Genomic DNA, 16,176 nt, shown 5'->3' with positions numbered 1-16,176 from the left:
GATTGTCCAGATACTCAGGTGACATTTCACCCCACACTTCCTGTAACACTTGCCATAGATGTGGCTGTCTTGTCGGGCACTTCTCACACACCTTACAGTCTAACTGATCCCACAAAAGCTCAATGGGGTTAAGATCCATAACACTCTTTTCCGATTATCTGTTGTCCAGTGTCTGTGTTTCTTTGCCCACTCTAACCTTTTCTTTTTCTCAGCCTGCACCCGAGTCTTCTCTTTACTGTTGTACATGAAACTCGTGTTGAGCTGGTAGAATTCAATGAAGCTGTCAGCTGAGGACATGTGAGGCGTCTATTTCTCAAACTAGAGACTCTGATGTACTTATCCTCTTGTTTAGTTGTACATCTGGTCTTCCACATCTCTTTCTGTCCTTGTTAGAGCCAGTTGTCCTTTGTCTTTGAAGACTGTAGTGTACACCTTTGTATGAAATCTTCAGTTTTTTGGCAATTTCAAGCATTGTATAGCCTTCATTCCTCAAAACAATGATTGACTGATGAGTTTCTAGAGAAAGCTGTTTCTTTTTTTGCCATTTTTGACCTAATATTGACCTTAAGACATGCCAGTCTATTGCATACTGTGACAACTCAATAACAAACACAAAGACAATGTTAAACTTCATTTAATGAACCAAACAGCTTTCAACTGTGTTTGATATAATGGCAAGTGATTTTCTAGTACCAAATTAGCAATTTATCATGATTACTCAAGGATAAGGTGTTGGAGTGATGGCTGCTGTCTAGATTTGATCAAAAATGACTTTTTTCAAATAGTGATGGTGCTGTTTTTTACATCAGTAATGTCCTGACTATACTTTGTGATCAGTTGAATGTCACTTATTCCAAACTTTTGGCCGCCAGTGTATGTGTACGTACACGCATATGAGATACTGATCATTCAGATAATTCACCATTGTTGCACAGATGATCAACGTAATATAGTAGTCATTTGTATGAATATAATACTCACTTGTCTTGTAATAAGCAAATAAATATATACTGTATATATACTGTGATAGTAAACTTTTATAGATTTGAAATAATTATAAAAATGTGATTTATGAACGCACAAAAGTGACACTAGGACATATCTCAGGTCAATAATGACCCTATACACTTTTGGTACATAAGAAATAAAAAACAATATATATATATTATCGTTTTTGTGCAATACTATTTATAAGAGATATATTGAGGAATACGTAAGAGGTGTGGGCATAAATACATTTCATAACTTTTTTATGTACGGTTATATAGGCTGCCATAGACTTCAATGGCGGAAGAAGAAGAAGAACACTAACGAATACAATAGATGTCTATGCACTTTCAGTGCTTGGCCCCTAAAAATAACATTTCATTGATCTTCAAACGAAAGAACATGATGTGGAGTCGCACTGAAGTCTTCAGATTCCAAGAGTCTCTTCTGTCACCTGACATCCCAGCAGCACATTACCAACACACACACACTGGGACACACTGCCCACTGAAACACATGTAAAGTAATAACTGTACACACTGTAGTAAAATATGATCAAACATCTCACGAACGTTGACTGGAATGGGGATCTCACCTTTCTGAGAGCGGATCCATGATGCCGCCTTCATGGCCACAAACTGCCACTCAACCTGATCATTTATTTTATAGCCGTATAACCAGATGAGAGCCAGAAGAGTGGCCCAAACTGACTGATTCACCTGTAACACAAAACCACACATCATCCGCATGTGTTTGTCATTGGACAACGTGCACAATCATTCATACATTTATTTCAAACATCCCACTTGTTCTGGTTTCTGATTGGTCAGCTCATCCTCTGTCTTTCCAAACACATGAGCCAGTGTGGAGTTCAGATCCCAGCAGCCTGACGCCTTCTGGAGAGAAACCAGCTGGAGCAAAGAGTCCTTCTGGAGCTCAACATCGACTGAACACACACATATGTTATTTCATGTTGTTTTTACTATTCTGTTGAAGTTTGAAATGATCTTGTATTATTTATTTATAATCTGAAATTATTAGGAGATTATGTGTATACCCTCTTGTTTGCCTTGAGAGTTTGCCTGACCAGACGGCACAGCTGAAGTTTCAGACTGACGGCGAAATAAATTCATGAACTCTGCAAATGACGACAGCGATAGTGAGTTTTTGCATTTGTTTTATTTCGATTCTTTAGTGAGACTGTATATTGATTGTCTTACTTTTCTGAATTCCACTCTTCTGTTCTTGTACAGGAAAACTCCTGTTGGCTATTAAGAATAAGAAATAATATCCCACTCAAATGGAAAATCATTCATTTTTCATGTTCATTATTTTAAAATCCCCTCAGAAACAGACTATTGCGTACCCACAAACAGACACAGACTGTGAATTCATTTTGGACAATTAAAATTGCTTTAGTATTTTATTTCTTTTAGTAAACATTATTATAATTGACATTTACAGAGAATATTAATGTTTGTTATAAAAATGCTAGACACTTATGTGTGCCCAAACACACACATATTAGGGTCTGTCAGTCAATTAAAATTGTTGGTAACACTTTACAATAAGGTTGTATTCAGGTGGTATTTTTTGTTAACATTAACTAGCAAGTAACAACATGTTTACAGCTATTATTAATGTTGATTAATGTTGATTTCAGCATATGCTAATACATTTCATGACACCTGCATTTACTAATAAAGACTTACCAAATTGTTAAATTGAATTAATTACATGATATGCTTTATAATTAATGGAACTTATCGCATACTGTATATTGATATTTGCTGAGAAAAGCCCAGAAATTAAGATTTGATACTACATTCAATATATATAATTTTTTATATATATCATATCATTGAATATAAGCCAATTGCTGGCCTACAGTCCACAGAAATTCATTTTGCAATCGAGTTTGTCGGAGACAGACTTAAGGGGCCGTTCTTTATCTTTACAAAATAGCAACCGACTGAAAATAAAAGCAGATGTGCTATTAATCTGTCACAGTCACATTGCATGCACATCATTTCAGCTAAAAAGAAAGAGGTGAATTTAGTGAACGTGGCTCGGGACAGTGTCTCGGGAACGTGGCTCAGGAACGGGACAGTGGTGGCTCAGTGGTTAAGGCTCTGGGTTACTGACCAGAAGGTCAGGGCTTCAAGCTCCACTGCCAAGATGCCACTGTTGGACCCTTGATCAAGGCCCTTGACCCTATCTGCTCCAGGGGTGCCTGCGATCTTGGCTGACCCTGCGCTCTGACCCCAGCTTAGCTGGGATATGTGAAAAAAATGATTTCACTGTATATGTGCAAATGTATAATGTGTGACAAAAATAAAGGCTTCCTCTAATTGTTAGGTGACAGGAACAGCTATTTTACACGTCATAATTCTTACATGCATTCACACTTTTATGCATGTTTCCAGCAAATAATTGTCTAAATTCAGGAGAATATCAAGATAAAGCGAGAAATATTCGGCTGGTCGTGTAATCTCAACCTGGCGGTGCTCGTAAATGTGCGTTCAGCACTTTATGTACAAGAAGCATCTTATTTTTCTTTAAGATTGGTATGAAAAGTCTTCATCTAATGCGAGTGTATCAATTTAAACATATTTTCAAAAATACTATTCTACTATTATTAATTACCCTGCAAAAAAGGATCTTCAAGACAAGTATTTTTGTCTTGTTTTCCTGTAAAATTATTTCAACATTAACTTGTCATGCAAAATGGGATATGATATTAAGTCTTGTTTTAAGATAATGGGGTATTTCTGCCAATGGGGTAAGCAAAATAAACTTATCTCTTTGAATCAAGTTTATTTTTCTTACCCCATTGGCAAACAGTTTTTTCTTGTTTTAAGCATAAATCTCACTAAATTAGATTTCTCTCAAAACAAGACTTAAAATCTTACGCCAGTTTGCTTGTCAAGTAAATAAATCATGTTTTAAGAATGTTTAGATCATTTTACAGGAAAACCAGGCAAAAATACATGTCTTAAAAATCATTTTTTGCAGTGTATGTTTGTTTAACATTTTAGCAATTAGCAAAAAAACAAAAAGAAAATTCTAGGTGCAACTTTAATTTCCATCTTTATCTGCACAAGATTTGAATATCAAGCTTTAATAACTGTACTGGAAAAACTGGACCTGAATTATTTATTTATATGCAACCTCTTTGTTTTCAGTCATCAGTTTACTAGTCTTAGCAACACTTTTCATGTGGAAGTCAAAGTGGCACATGAATTTTGTGTTGCCGTGTGTTGAAGCCCTGATGCAAGCCATGTGACCGGGCCTTTAGTGATTCATTCTCTACATCGGAGTATGTTTGCTTCACTTACACTTCAATGACTTCTTAAAACCATCGATTCCTGCGCAGTCTCCTACAAACTTTGCATTTACATAGGATTTACACCTGGCAAGACCTTCACACATAGAGGAAAAACAAAAGTGAACAACTACAAAATATAAATAAATATAAATATATACTGTGTATATATATATAACAAATAAGAAAACTGTAAGGTGTGTGTTTCTCTTACTTCCACTGCGTTGGGAAGAAAACATCCCTAAACACACACACACGTAGATACATATTTATATATATATACTGTACATATACACTGTATATATATATGTTAATAAATATGTCTCTACAGGTATGTGTGACTGATAACATTTTTAATTGTTTTTAAAGCTGCGCTACGTAAACAGTTTTTGGTTAAAAATTAACCAATTTTCATTACTGATTGAGTACATAAACAATCAATGTTCAAAACAATGTCTTTGCCTTACCCCAATTCACTATGGTACGCCTATAAAAATGAGTTGTATTTTGAGCTGTCTGGTTGGATTTGGCGCGAAATCGCTGGATTATGTCGTGTACCCTTGCGTCATTACATCATGTCCGTAAACACAGGAAAGTAGTAACGGTTCACTTGCATTATCAACTGAGGCTCTACAATATGATATAATAATAATAATAAAGTCTTCCACTGAACTTGTATCAGCCATATCACATTTCAAATTGATAAGTGTAGTAAAATACAAACATTAATAGTAGATAAAACACTTGAATAATCATATTAAAATATACTGGTCATGGTTGGGTGATTTAGTCCCCTGTTCTCTATGTACAGTAAAAGCGCTTTGAGTGTAGTGTCAGAAAAGTGTTATAAATGTAAAAATCATTCATTCTAAATATGTAAATAAGACTGTTTTTATCTTCATCAAAGCAAGTTATATTGTAGTTTTAAATGTTTAATCGTATAACATAATATCAACATGAAAATAGGACATTATGACTCCGGCTCCAGTCATGATCACACACTGGCAATGTGCAGGTAAGCTCAAATCATGAGATTCATCCACCAGAAGAGTAGTGCCGAAACACGACTGACGTAAAGTGTTCTTCCGCAAATTGCTTGCAATTTTAAGTTTCAACCACAGATGTCGCTAGAGAGCACAAAGTTACATAGTGCAGCTTTAAATAAAATGTATTAATTGCAAAACAATCCATTACTAGGCACAATTTCAAGCATTTAATCATTATCTTTCAGGGCAAACGTTTTTAAGATCACAAGAAACATAAATTCAGTCTGTCCAAACATTTAACTGGTAATATTTATATCTGTATACAGTCCCCAGCAAACTCATGAAAACAGATCACACATATTGAAAAATAGCTCTGTAAGGAAAATGCAGTTTGTCTTACCGCTTAATGATGATTTTAGAAGCAGGTCTAAAAAAAAATTTTTAAAGAGGTGAATTTACCAAATGTAAAGTGTTTAGGGGCAGAAAAAGTCATTTTAAAATTATAATTTAAAATGATAAATTATGTAAATACATACAATATTTATAAATTATTTGTTTTATGTTTTTATCTTACATGTAATTTAATTATATTATTATTTATAATTATAATTTTATAATTCTTTTTTAATTTTATACATTATTTTAATTACATATTTAATTTATTTCCATTATAAATTATTTATTATCATTTGAAATAATAATTTTAAAGGGCTCGTTCACCCAAAAATTTTTATTCTGTCGCCATATTCTCACCCTCTTGTTGTTCCAAACCTATATGACTTTCTGTCTTCTGTGGATCACAAAAGAAGTTTAGCAGAATGTCCGATCTACTCTCTTTCATACAATGAAAGTGGATGGAGACCGAGGCTGTCAAGCTCCAAAAGGACAAAAATAAGACCGTAAAGGTATCATAAAAGTGCTTCATAACACTCGTGTGCAACATTTCAAGTCTTACAAAGCAGTATGATAGCTTTATGTGAGGAACATACCAAAATTTACATCGGCACTGAAAATCTTGCCATGAAAATCTTTCTTGACAGCCACTGGTTACCATTTGAACATTCAGCTAAAAATAACTCCTTTTGTGTTCCACAAAAGAAAGAAAGTCATACAGGTTTGATATGACATGAGGGTGAGGAAATAATGACAAATTTTCATTTTTGGGGGAACTTTCTCTGAGGTGAACACATCAAATGTACAGTAGTAAACTGTCAAGTGACAGGAAAAGCAACTCTTTCAAACACCTACTGACAAAAATACATTGAAAAGACAAGAAAAAAAAGTGTGAATATTATTTATCTTACCATTCTCCAAATCGGCTTGATATGATCCCAGGTTGCAATAAACACCTGACACATTTAAAAGAAGATAGATAAATTGATTGATTGATTGATTGATTGAAATACTTTATTAATCCCCAAAGAGGAAATTTCTTTGTTACACTAGCACATAAAAATATTAAAGTGCAGTTATTAAGCAAAAGACATACAACACAACAAACATATATCAAACATTATATAAAAAATAAAAAATACAATTCACAGTAGTGAATTAAAAACGGCAATGGCAGTGGGCAGTAAGGATTTTCTGTGTCTTTCAGTGGTACACCGGGGTAAGTCTCTTGCTAAAGGTGCTCTTATAGCTCATTATAGTATCATGTAGTGGGTGTGCAGAGTTGTCATAAAATACCCACAAATTTGGACAATAATCTCTTCTCAGTCACCACATTTATTGGGCCGGCTAAGGCCTTTCTTATAAACTCAGCAAAAAAAGAAACAGGACACTGTATTTTAAATATAATTTTGTAAAAATCCAAATAACTTTACAGATCTTTATTGTAAAGGGTTTAAACAATGTTTTTCATGCTTGTTCAATGAACCATAAACAATTAATGAACATGCACCTGTGGAACGGTCGTTGAGACACTAACAGCTTACAGACGGTAGGCAATTAAGGTCACAGTTATAAAAACTGAGGACACTAAAGAGACCTTTCTACTGACACTGAAAAACACCAAAAGAAAAATGCCCAGGGTCCCTGCTCATCTGTGTGAACATGGCTTAGGCATGCTGCATGGAGGCATGAGGACTGCGGATGTGGCCAGGGCAATGAATTGCAATGTCCGTACTGTGAGACGCCTAAGACAGCGCTACAGGGAAACAGGAAGGATAGCTGATCATCCTCACTGTGGCAGACCACGTGTAACAACACCTGCACAGGATCGGTACACCCGAATATCACACCTGCGGGACAGGTACAGGATGGCAACAACAACTGCCCGAGTTACACCAGGGATGCACAATCCCTCCATCAGTGCTCAGACTGTCCGCAATAGGCTGAGAGAGGCTGGACTGAGGGCTTGTAGGCCTGTTGTAAAGCAGGTCCTTACCAGACATCACCGGCAACAACGTCGCCTATGGGCACAAACCCACCTTCGCTGGACCAGACAGGACTGGCAAAAAGTGCTCTTCACTGACAAGTCGCGGTTTTGTCTCACCAGGGGTGATGGTCGAACTTGCGTTTATCGTCGAAGGAATGAGCGTTACACCGAGGCCTGTACTCTGGAGCGGGATCGATTTGGAGGTTGAGGGTCCGTCATGGTCTGGGGCGGTGTGTCACAGCATCATCGGACTGAGCTTGTTGTCATTGCAGGCAGTCTCAACACTGTGCGTTACAGGGAAGACCTCCTCCTCCCTCATGTGGTACCCTTCCTGCAGGCTCATCCTGACATGACCCTCCAGCATGACAATGCCACCAGCCATACTGCTCGTTCTGTGCACGATCTACTGCAAGACAGGAATGTCAGTGTTCTGCCATGGCCAGCGAAGAGCCCAGATCTCAATCCCATTGAGCACGTCTGGGACCTGTTGGATCGGAGGGTGAGGGCTAGGGCCATTCCCCCCAGAACTGTCCGGGAACTTGCAAGTGCCTTGGTGGAAGAGTGAGGTAACATCTCACAGCAAGAACTGGCAAATCTGGTGCAGTCCATGAGGAGGAGATGCACTGCAGTACTTAGTGCAGCTGGTGGCCACACCAGATACTGACTGTTACTTTTGACTTTGACCCCCCCTTTGTTCAGGGACACATTATTCCATTTCTGTTAGTCACATGTCTGTGAAACTTGTTCAGTTTGTGTCTTAGTTGTTGAATCTTTTTATGTTCATACAAATATTTATACATGTTAAGTTTACTGAAAATAAAAGTAGTTGAAAGTGAGAGGACGTTTCTTTTTTTGCTGAGTTTAAATGTTCTGTGTATTAATAGTCCAGTCGAGCCCCCAGTCGATGCTCTGTTTAGACCTGGTATTAAGACACGTCTCTGGTGATCCGATCACAAGTGGTCAGGCAAAATGAATCGCCATTTACACCTGGTAGTAAAATGTGTCTCCTCGGATTTTAAAGGGGGAGCTTTGATTTAATGACTGAATACATCACTCACTATATCAATGTGTTGCTTCATGATGATAAAATGTAAAAAAGTAAGAAAATACATAAAGCCCAAAAAAGAAACTAAATAAAGCGCAAAAAAATTGATAATAATCCTTTTAAAATCACACATCTACAGCCACACACAGAGTACTAACCTCCTGTTGGCACGCTCCTCTGCAGCAGGGGTCCTTTCACAGTCTGTCTGCTTTCTTTGTTAATGGCAATGAAGGCTGTATGAACACAGCTCACTCCTGCCTGAACACTGAGCTCCACCATCCTGCTCTTGATATCCTCCATTCCTGCACCACCTGCCCTCTCCTGCTGCTCCAGCGAGTGAATGAGGGACCGAGCCGCCAGACGGTGGATTGCCAACCTGCAGTAGCATAAGCCATCCATTTTTATGAAAATTTTGGGATATCACATAAATGCTGGATGGAAACACCAAGATGCTAATAAAATCGTCAAAATGCGCATAAAAAATGTATAAGCTCGTCTGAGGTGAATAAACTTGGTATTCGTTGAGAAGACACATGCATAAACTACGATGAAAGCACATTAACCAAATATATTCCTATACAATTCATACAGGAATACAAATGCGCATCAAAAAAGCCATGTGAATTCATAATTTGCCCCAAAAATATCATCAATATCATCATATAACATCTAAAATGTTGCTCTGGTTATTTTGAAATGCACGAAGCCTGTCATAAAATTATTGGCTCCTATCAACTCCAAGAACTGTCTGGCATGCTTTCGTTCCCAGACATGAGGCAAGTGGCGCTAAACGCTAGCAAACATGAGGTTCATCAGAGTGTTTTGTCTGCAAGCTCTAAAACACAAGTTATTAATTATATTTAATAAAAGAGCCAATGTGGATTGAACTTCCATTTTCATTTCTATTTTGCGCCAATTTCCCCAGAAGTGATGATTTTGTTTTCTTAAACACATGGGATGGAAACTTTAGTCACCAGTTGTTTTTAGTGATATTCCAATTTTGCACATAAATCAAATACGTAACTTGGATGGAAACATAACTATAGATGATAGAACATTTATAAAGATTTTTTGTTGGCCTTGAAAAGGGAATATGCAATTCCAACTGAAAAGCATATAAATTGAAGAAAGATATATTCAAGAAGCCACTGGAACTAACAGAACTAGTAGAATGAGCAGGCACTTGCAACACCACAGTCATGGGTTAAATTAAAAGGGGATACACGTACTGGTAAAACATTTATCCTGAATGCAGTGTAAGTTGCTTTGGATAGAAGCATCTGCAAATCCGTAAATTTAAATATTTAACAGATAATTCTAACAGCTGTTATAGTTTTGAGGAGTTATAATCAGTGTTGGAGAACATGGTTGCCACGTTCATGTGTTTTACCCAGTGTCTTCGGTTGGTTTTTGGCAGACGTGGAGCTTGTTTGTCACTGGTTGATCTTTCAGGCTGTATGTCACTGTCACTGTTCCTTCAGAGCTTCCTGAACTCTATAAAAGCAGGAAAAGGAACCATAACTTGAAGATGTGAGGTTTTTACAATCTATACTAATGAGAGACATTGGTCTGCAAATCTTATTAAAGCAAAACATGCTAAAACAGGGTTCCTCAACAGGCGGCCCGTGGGCCGGAGAGACAGCTGTTTGGCCCACGGCAAAGGCCTGATCACACCAAATCTGTGACGATTTTGTGAGACGAACCTCCGACGAAACACACACAGAGTCTGTGAAAAATAAAAACCAAACACAATTTCACCCTCGTACAGTAGGCGGCGTTGTTGCTGTTCTACAAAAATTTTCCCAGTCTCCTGCCCTGCCCAGCTGTGAATGCTAGATGAACACTGTTAAGGCATTTATTTACCTATTTTGGCATAACTGTTTCATTATGTTCTTTCCATGGGGTTGACGCATGTTGCATAAATATCATCCTGTTTATATTTGAACATGTATTCTGCTACGAGTAAACGGACTCCCAAACCCAACTACTCTTTTTATAATGTCTGCTTTAATGCCTGGATAATATAACACAAGGTTCTGTGATACAAATATACATGCACAATAGTGCAAATTAAGAATAACATGTATAGTAGAGTACAAAATACGATGCATAGGACTAATATTAAAAATAAGAAATCACTGGCTCACGGTCTTTACTTTTTTGCAATTATTGCAATACTTTGTTATATTTTCCTCACAATAAAAATAGCAGTGTGGTTCTGAAGTTCATTTGCGTACAGTAAAATATTGCATGTAAAGATTCTTTATATGGGATATTTTTACTACGAACTTAGTGCAAACGAATTGCCGAACCTCTCTGCTATTTTTAAAGGCAGGAGAGTGTGATATACATTAAATTATGTATATTAAGACAAAACACCATAAGCAGCCTTTCAAAAACAGACCAGGTGTTTGCAGTACAAACGGTTCAATTATATAATTTTCGGGGGTGCCAGCTGCACCTACATCTGTGAGTCATCGTTTTCTATAATGAATATCATCAAGAACCAGGACAGTGCACATCTTGATCAGTGTCTCAGGATTGCTATAGCAGAGTAAAGTCCCAACATCAGAGGTTGCTTCAGCTTGTCGCTGTCACTTCTGTCATTGAATGGGGAGTATATGTCAATTAATACAGGTACAGTTTGACAACAATATTAATGCTAACAGGTCTAAAAACTGAGTTTGCAGTTAGGGAAAGTGCAGGGAGTAGGTCCCATTTGGAGATAAGCAGGAACGGTTCCATGGAGAACATGGAGATCCAGATTGTTCATTAAAGTTTTTCATTTTTCATTATTTCATTCAGTTTTTATTATTTTAATTTTTTTCAACAGGTAAAGTTGTGTAGTTTTGTTGTATAGTCTGTATACAAACAAAATGTTCATAAATGTTTGAATAAATAAAACAGGCTACTAATACTGAGAAAAAACAAAAAAACAGGATATTTATGTCACGACTCTTTTAACAAAAACAATCAAAACAACAATAGTAATAATAATAATAATAATAATAATAATAATAATAGTAATAATATTAGTGGCAGCACAAACACTTTTTCATAACATCGAGGGCGGTGGCTCTTGGCTTTGTATTGTTGACAGAATATGGCCCTTGGAGAAAACTAATTGGGGAACCCTGTGCTAAAAACTCTTACCTCTCCTTTAAGATGGGCATAAATTAGTGTCCTTTGACCATGGAAGAGCACATTGATGGGTGGGGACAGTGTGTCAACAGTAATGCCGTCTTGCACAGTCCACTTCACAGAGATATTAACTACTGCGGGCTGCAATGCAAGCTTGAGGGACTGCATCACCTGATACAATTGAAAGAGAGAGAAAAAATGGTGATACATATTCAAACCCTTTACTTTAAATATTATTAAATTCTATATGTATCTTCCAGATAAACCCATTTATCTGTAGTCTTACTTTGGGCTGCATGCGGTCAGAGCCTGTGATGAACTGGGCATGACCAGATCCCTCTCTGGCCATTCCTGTAATGAGGGTGGTACTTGCACCCTCACCAATCCCGAATGAGAAACACCTGAAGACACAACAACAGCTCAGGTACTTAATTATTGGTTAATAATTGGCATCACCTGCCATGAATCAAATTCTAACATTAGAACAGGGTAATATGAGCCTTAAGCTAAATTGTGAATTATAAAGCCATGAAAGACCTGTGAGAGTGAGTATGACTTTTCACCAGGTCCAGCACCTCTTTAGTGTTAAAAACCTCTCCGTCAGTGAAGATAAACAGCTGTAAATAGGAGAAAAAGTCTTGGAGATGGTAGTCAAACATCAAAATCAGATTCTCAAGTCAAGTCATTTTTATTTTTATTTTTATTGCGCTTTTCACAACACACAGTGTTTCAAAGTAGCTTTATAGAAAATCATGATGTAACATAAAATTAAGCTGTAAAGTCTGTAATGTCTTAAAGTCCTTATTGTGTGGTTTAATTGAATAATGTGATTGTAAATAATGCCTTTCTAAATTATTTGTCTTAAGGCCCCCAGTGAGCAAGCCAAACTCCATGAGATGTTAATAACCTTGGGGGAAACCAGGCTCACTGGGGGAGCCAGTTCCCATTTGGCTAAATAGCATGAATATAAATGCCAATATTAGTTATTTATGTTTAATACAAGTCAAGGTTTAAATGAGTAAACTGAGCAGATGTTTGTGGCCAATGTTTAAACTAAAGGATATTGTATGACATTTACATTTATGCATTTGGCAGACACTTTTATCCAAAGCGACTTACAGTGCACTTATTACAGGGACAATCCCCCCCGGAGCAACCTGGAGTTAAGTGCCTTGCTCAAGGACATAATGGTGATGGCTGTGGGGATCAAACCAGCAACCTTGTGATTACCAGTTCTGTGCTTTAGCCCACTACGCCACCACCACTCCACACTATGAACTGTAAGATTTTACAACTGATAGGTCATGACCCATAATGGGTGGCAGTTACATTTTAATAATAAAATGCAACTAACCATACTGTATAATCGTGCATATTAAGAATAGAAAAATATAAAATAAAAGGGAGGAGAGAACGCTTCCCATGTCTTTTGTTGTTGTTTGTCCAATCTACAGTACTTCGGCTCAAATTGATCTGCCATTAGGTAGAAACAAAACTACAAAACTAGAAAAGGTAGAAGAAAATACGACCCTACATTAAATATGGATTCATTTGCAGTGAGGACAAACCATGTGTTTTCTGCAGTGAATGAGCATGAAACCATCGACATTCAAGAAACATTTATAAACCAAAATTGTCTATTTTTTCATTCAGCCTATGTCATGTTGACAATTTTGCATATTATTGGGTCTATGCAGTTGATGATAATATTAATAAATTTCAATATTTGATTTTCAGGACATTTTTGTCTACTTTTGTACAACAAACATTTTTGGTACACTTGATGTGGTGGCTTCTGAAGTAAAACCAACTGAGAACCACTGATCAAAGCATTTCCGAAAATTGTGTAAAGCCAGAAACATTCTGAAAAGTCCTCTATGTAGAATACTAAATTGTTTCCTGAAAGAGTAAGGTGCATTTTGAGGTGTTGTACCTGTCTGGGGTGATCAGGGTAACAGGGCTGACTGTAGATGTGTTTTAGCGGCTGTAAAATTTCAGTGCCGCCCATGTCTGCTTGCATTTTGTTCATTCTCTTCAAAGCATCATCCATTGTGTCCTGATTGTACACAACACTCTTACTGCAATCACACACACACACACACACACACACACACACACACACACACACACCAGTGAGCTCCTTTCCTCACACACAATGCAAAAATAAAAATAACAAACAAAAGATTATTAAAGATCTATTTACTAACGGGAATAACGACTCAAAATGAGAGCCAAATCCATAGATATTGAAGTAGCATCCCATTGGCAGACTCTTCAACAATAAGAGTAGCGTGTCCTATAAAGAGATATACACAGACATTTAAATGTGTCTCATCTGAATGCATTTATATATTGCAGGATTCTGAATTACCTTTGCACCTTCTATGCGACTCTGTGCTCCTTTCCCATGATGCATCATGTCGTTCATACTACCTGATCTGTCAACCACGAAAACAAACTCGCCTTGTGATCCCAATGATGACATCACTTCCTCAGGGAACTCTGGGTACAAACTGATCATGACTACAGGATCCCCCATCAAAGAACCTCAAAAAGAGAGAGAGAGCTTAATTATATTCGCCAAACACTAAACTGCTGTCAATGTGTTGTGCAATATGGCTCTTACATATCAGAGCTCATAGTTCAGGTGAAGTTCACGTTTTACCTGGCTGGTCAGTGGCCACTCCTGCCTCCACTATAGCAGTGGGCTGATGGGTATTCTGATAGTACAGAAACAGCTCAACGTCCTTATCAAACATGTGACCAGGACTCAGATTCACCTACACACACACACAGAATGTTTAGAACAACCTTATTTCTGCTTAAAAACCACATGTATAAAAACTCTTCTGTACACGCATAATAACACACACAGTACCATTGCGTAAGTGTGATCAGAGTTGAGGAACACTAGAGGATCCAGAGTGCAGTTGGACTCGAGTTTGGAGATGGGGTTTGGAGAGCTCACATGAACACTGAGAGTCAGAGTGTAGGGAACAGATCCACATACTGATGAAATCTCTGAAACTATTCCTCCACCTGAACCTGAAACACACACACACAGAATGTTATAATGATGTCATTCACTCTAGTGAGAAAGTGTGTATGAAGAACTGTAGTACCTGCTGGTGTGTATCGGGGGTTGAGTACAGCAGGCAGACAGAAGCGCAGGGCGTGATCGGCCTGAACAGCGAGCTCGGTGACGTAGATGATGGTGATGGCAGCGTTCTGACCCGGTGACAGACACCCAACACTCAGTCTGAACACATCAGAACTCTCTGCGCTCTCTTCCAACAGAAACGCCTGCTGACCCGAACTCACAGCATCATCATACTGATCCCTCGCCTACGAGAGAGACAAACTTGTGACTGATAACATATTTATTTATGTATTAACGGGACTGTCATATCAATACAGTTTTATGAACTGGCACTCAGTATTTAGACTCACACTCTGCCTTTCTTGCACCTCTGCCACAATCTCCTGCTCTCCGATCTTGGCACTGAAGTGGCAGACAGCAGCATCAGCTGGCAGAGGGAAGACGAACAAGGCCTCCAGGTGGCGCTCTTCCTCATTCACATACTGCAGAGTGGACGTGACTGTGACAACATGCCCCTGAACTAGCACATCCACCGTAATGTTCTTCAGAGGCACTAACACAAACAAACACATCAAGAACTGTATTTTATATATGAAATAGTCAAAATCAAATGTTAAAGCTTTCATTGTGGTAAATATATAAATAAGTGAGTTCATACCTGGCACATTTCCCTCAGATATAAGACCACAACTATTCATCATTCTGATAAGCCAACTGGAAACAGCAGGCGAGAATTTAGATTTGTGTGGGGAAGAAATGAGGCGCTTTCAAGGAAGTGGCGCTAACCTCACGAGGGAATTGAGCAATCCTACAGTATGGCGAAAGCTTTGCTTATGAATATTAATTAGATCGCGAATGCGGAAAGCAACCAATGCCAGCGTGGGCTAATGAATATTCATGCATATACCTTCGTCATAGTAGACCTCGTAATGTAGCGTTACGTGGGGCGAAATCCCAGCAGGGCATTGAAGTGTTCATTATTATCTCAAATGAGGTTCCGACCAGCAAAGTCTTTCTCTAAACATATCTGAAATTGCATATTTTTACATAAACATAAGCATAATGTATATGCAGGGTTGGGAGCGTTACTTTTGAATTGTATTCCACTACAGATTACAGAATACATGCTGTAAAATGTAATCTAACTTTGAGTAATCCGTTAGATTACTCAAGGTAAGTAACATATTCTAAATACTTTGGATTACTTCTTCA

The 16,176-nt window shown here is 37.7% G+C and overlaps 1 protein-coding gene across 1 annotated transcript; it reads right to left on the bottom strand.

Moving 5' to 3' along the window:
- Positions 1-618: 618 nt before the first annotated feature.
- On the bottom strand, positions 619-15,770 carry LOC127436247 (von Willebrand factor A domain-containing protein 5A-like). Its single transcript, XM_051690285.1, has 22 exons — positions 15,623-15,770; positions 15,315-15,517; positions 14,987-15,209; positions 14,743-14,909; positions 14,530-14,644; positions 14,236-14,411; positions 14,072-14,160; positions 13,798-13,942; positions 12,402-12,481; positions 12,151-12,265; positions 11,877-12,035; positions 10,114-10,217; positions 8,882-9,099; positions 6,603-6,647; positions 5,699-5,725; positions 4,527-4,553; positions 4,326-4,409; positions 2,208-2,255; positions 2,045-2,125; positions 1,794-1,933; positions 1,583-1,706; positions 619-1,494 (listed from the first exon to the last, which is right to left on the bottom strand). The coding sequence occupies exons 1-22, from the start codon at positions 15,663-15,665 to the stop codon at positions 1,415-1,417; spliced, it is 2,493 nt and encodes an 830-aa protein (XP_051546245.1). The 5' UTR covers positions 15,666-15,770; the 3' UTR covers positions 619-1,414.
- Positions 15,771-16,176: the final 406 nt, after the last annotated feature.

This window comes from Myxocyprinus asiaticus, chromosome 46, assembly GCF_019703515.2.
Source record: "Myxocyprinus asiaticus isolate MX2 ecotype Aquarium Trade chromosome 46, UBuf_Myxa_2, whole genome shotgun sequence".
In the NCBI taxonomy this organism is placed as follows: Eukaryota; Metazoa; Chordata; class Actinopteri; order Cypriniformes; family Catostomidae; genus Myxocyprinus; species Myxocyprinus asiaticus.
The sequence above is the reverse complement of the archived record's forward strand: the minus strand, read 5'-3'. Positions and strand labels throughout refer to the sequence as shown.

Coding starts and splice junctions, on each gene's coding strand:
- LOC127436247 (XM_051690285.1), bottom strand. CDS start 15,665: ATGATGAATAGTTGTGGTCTTATATCTGAGGGAAATGTGCCAG. Junction 2,126..2,207: donor GAAGAGTGGAATTCAGAAAA/GTAAGACAATCA, acceptor CGTCATTTGCAG/AGTTCATGAATTTATTTCGC. Junction 1,934..2,044: donor CTCTCAAGGCAAACAAGAGG/GTATACACATAA, acceptor GTGTGTGTTCAG/TCGATGTTGAGCTCCAGAAG.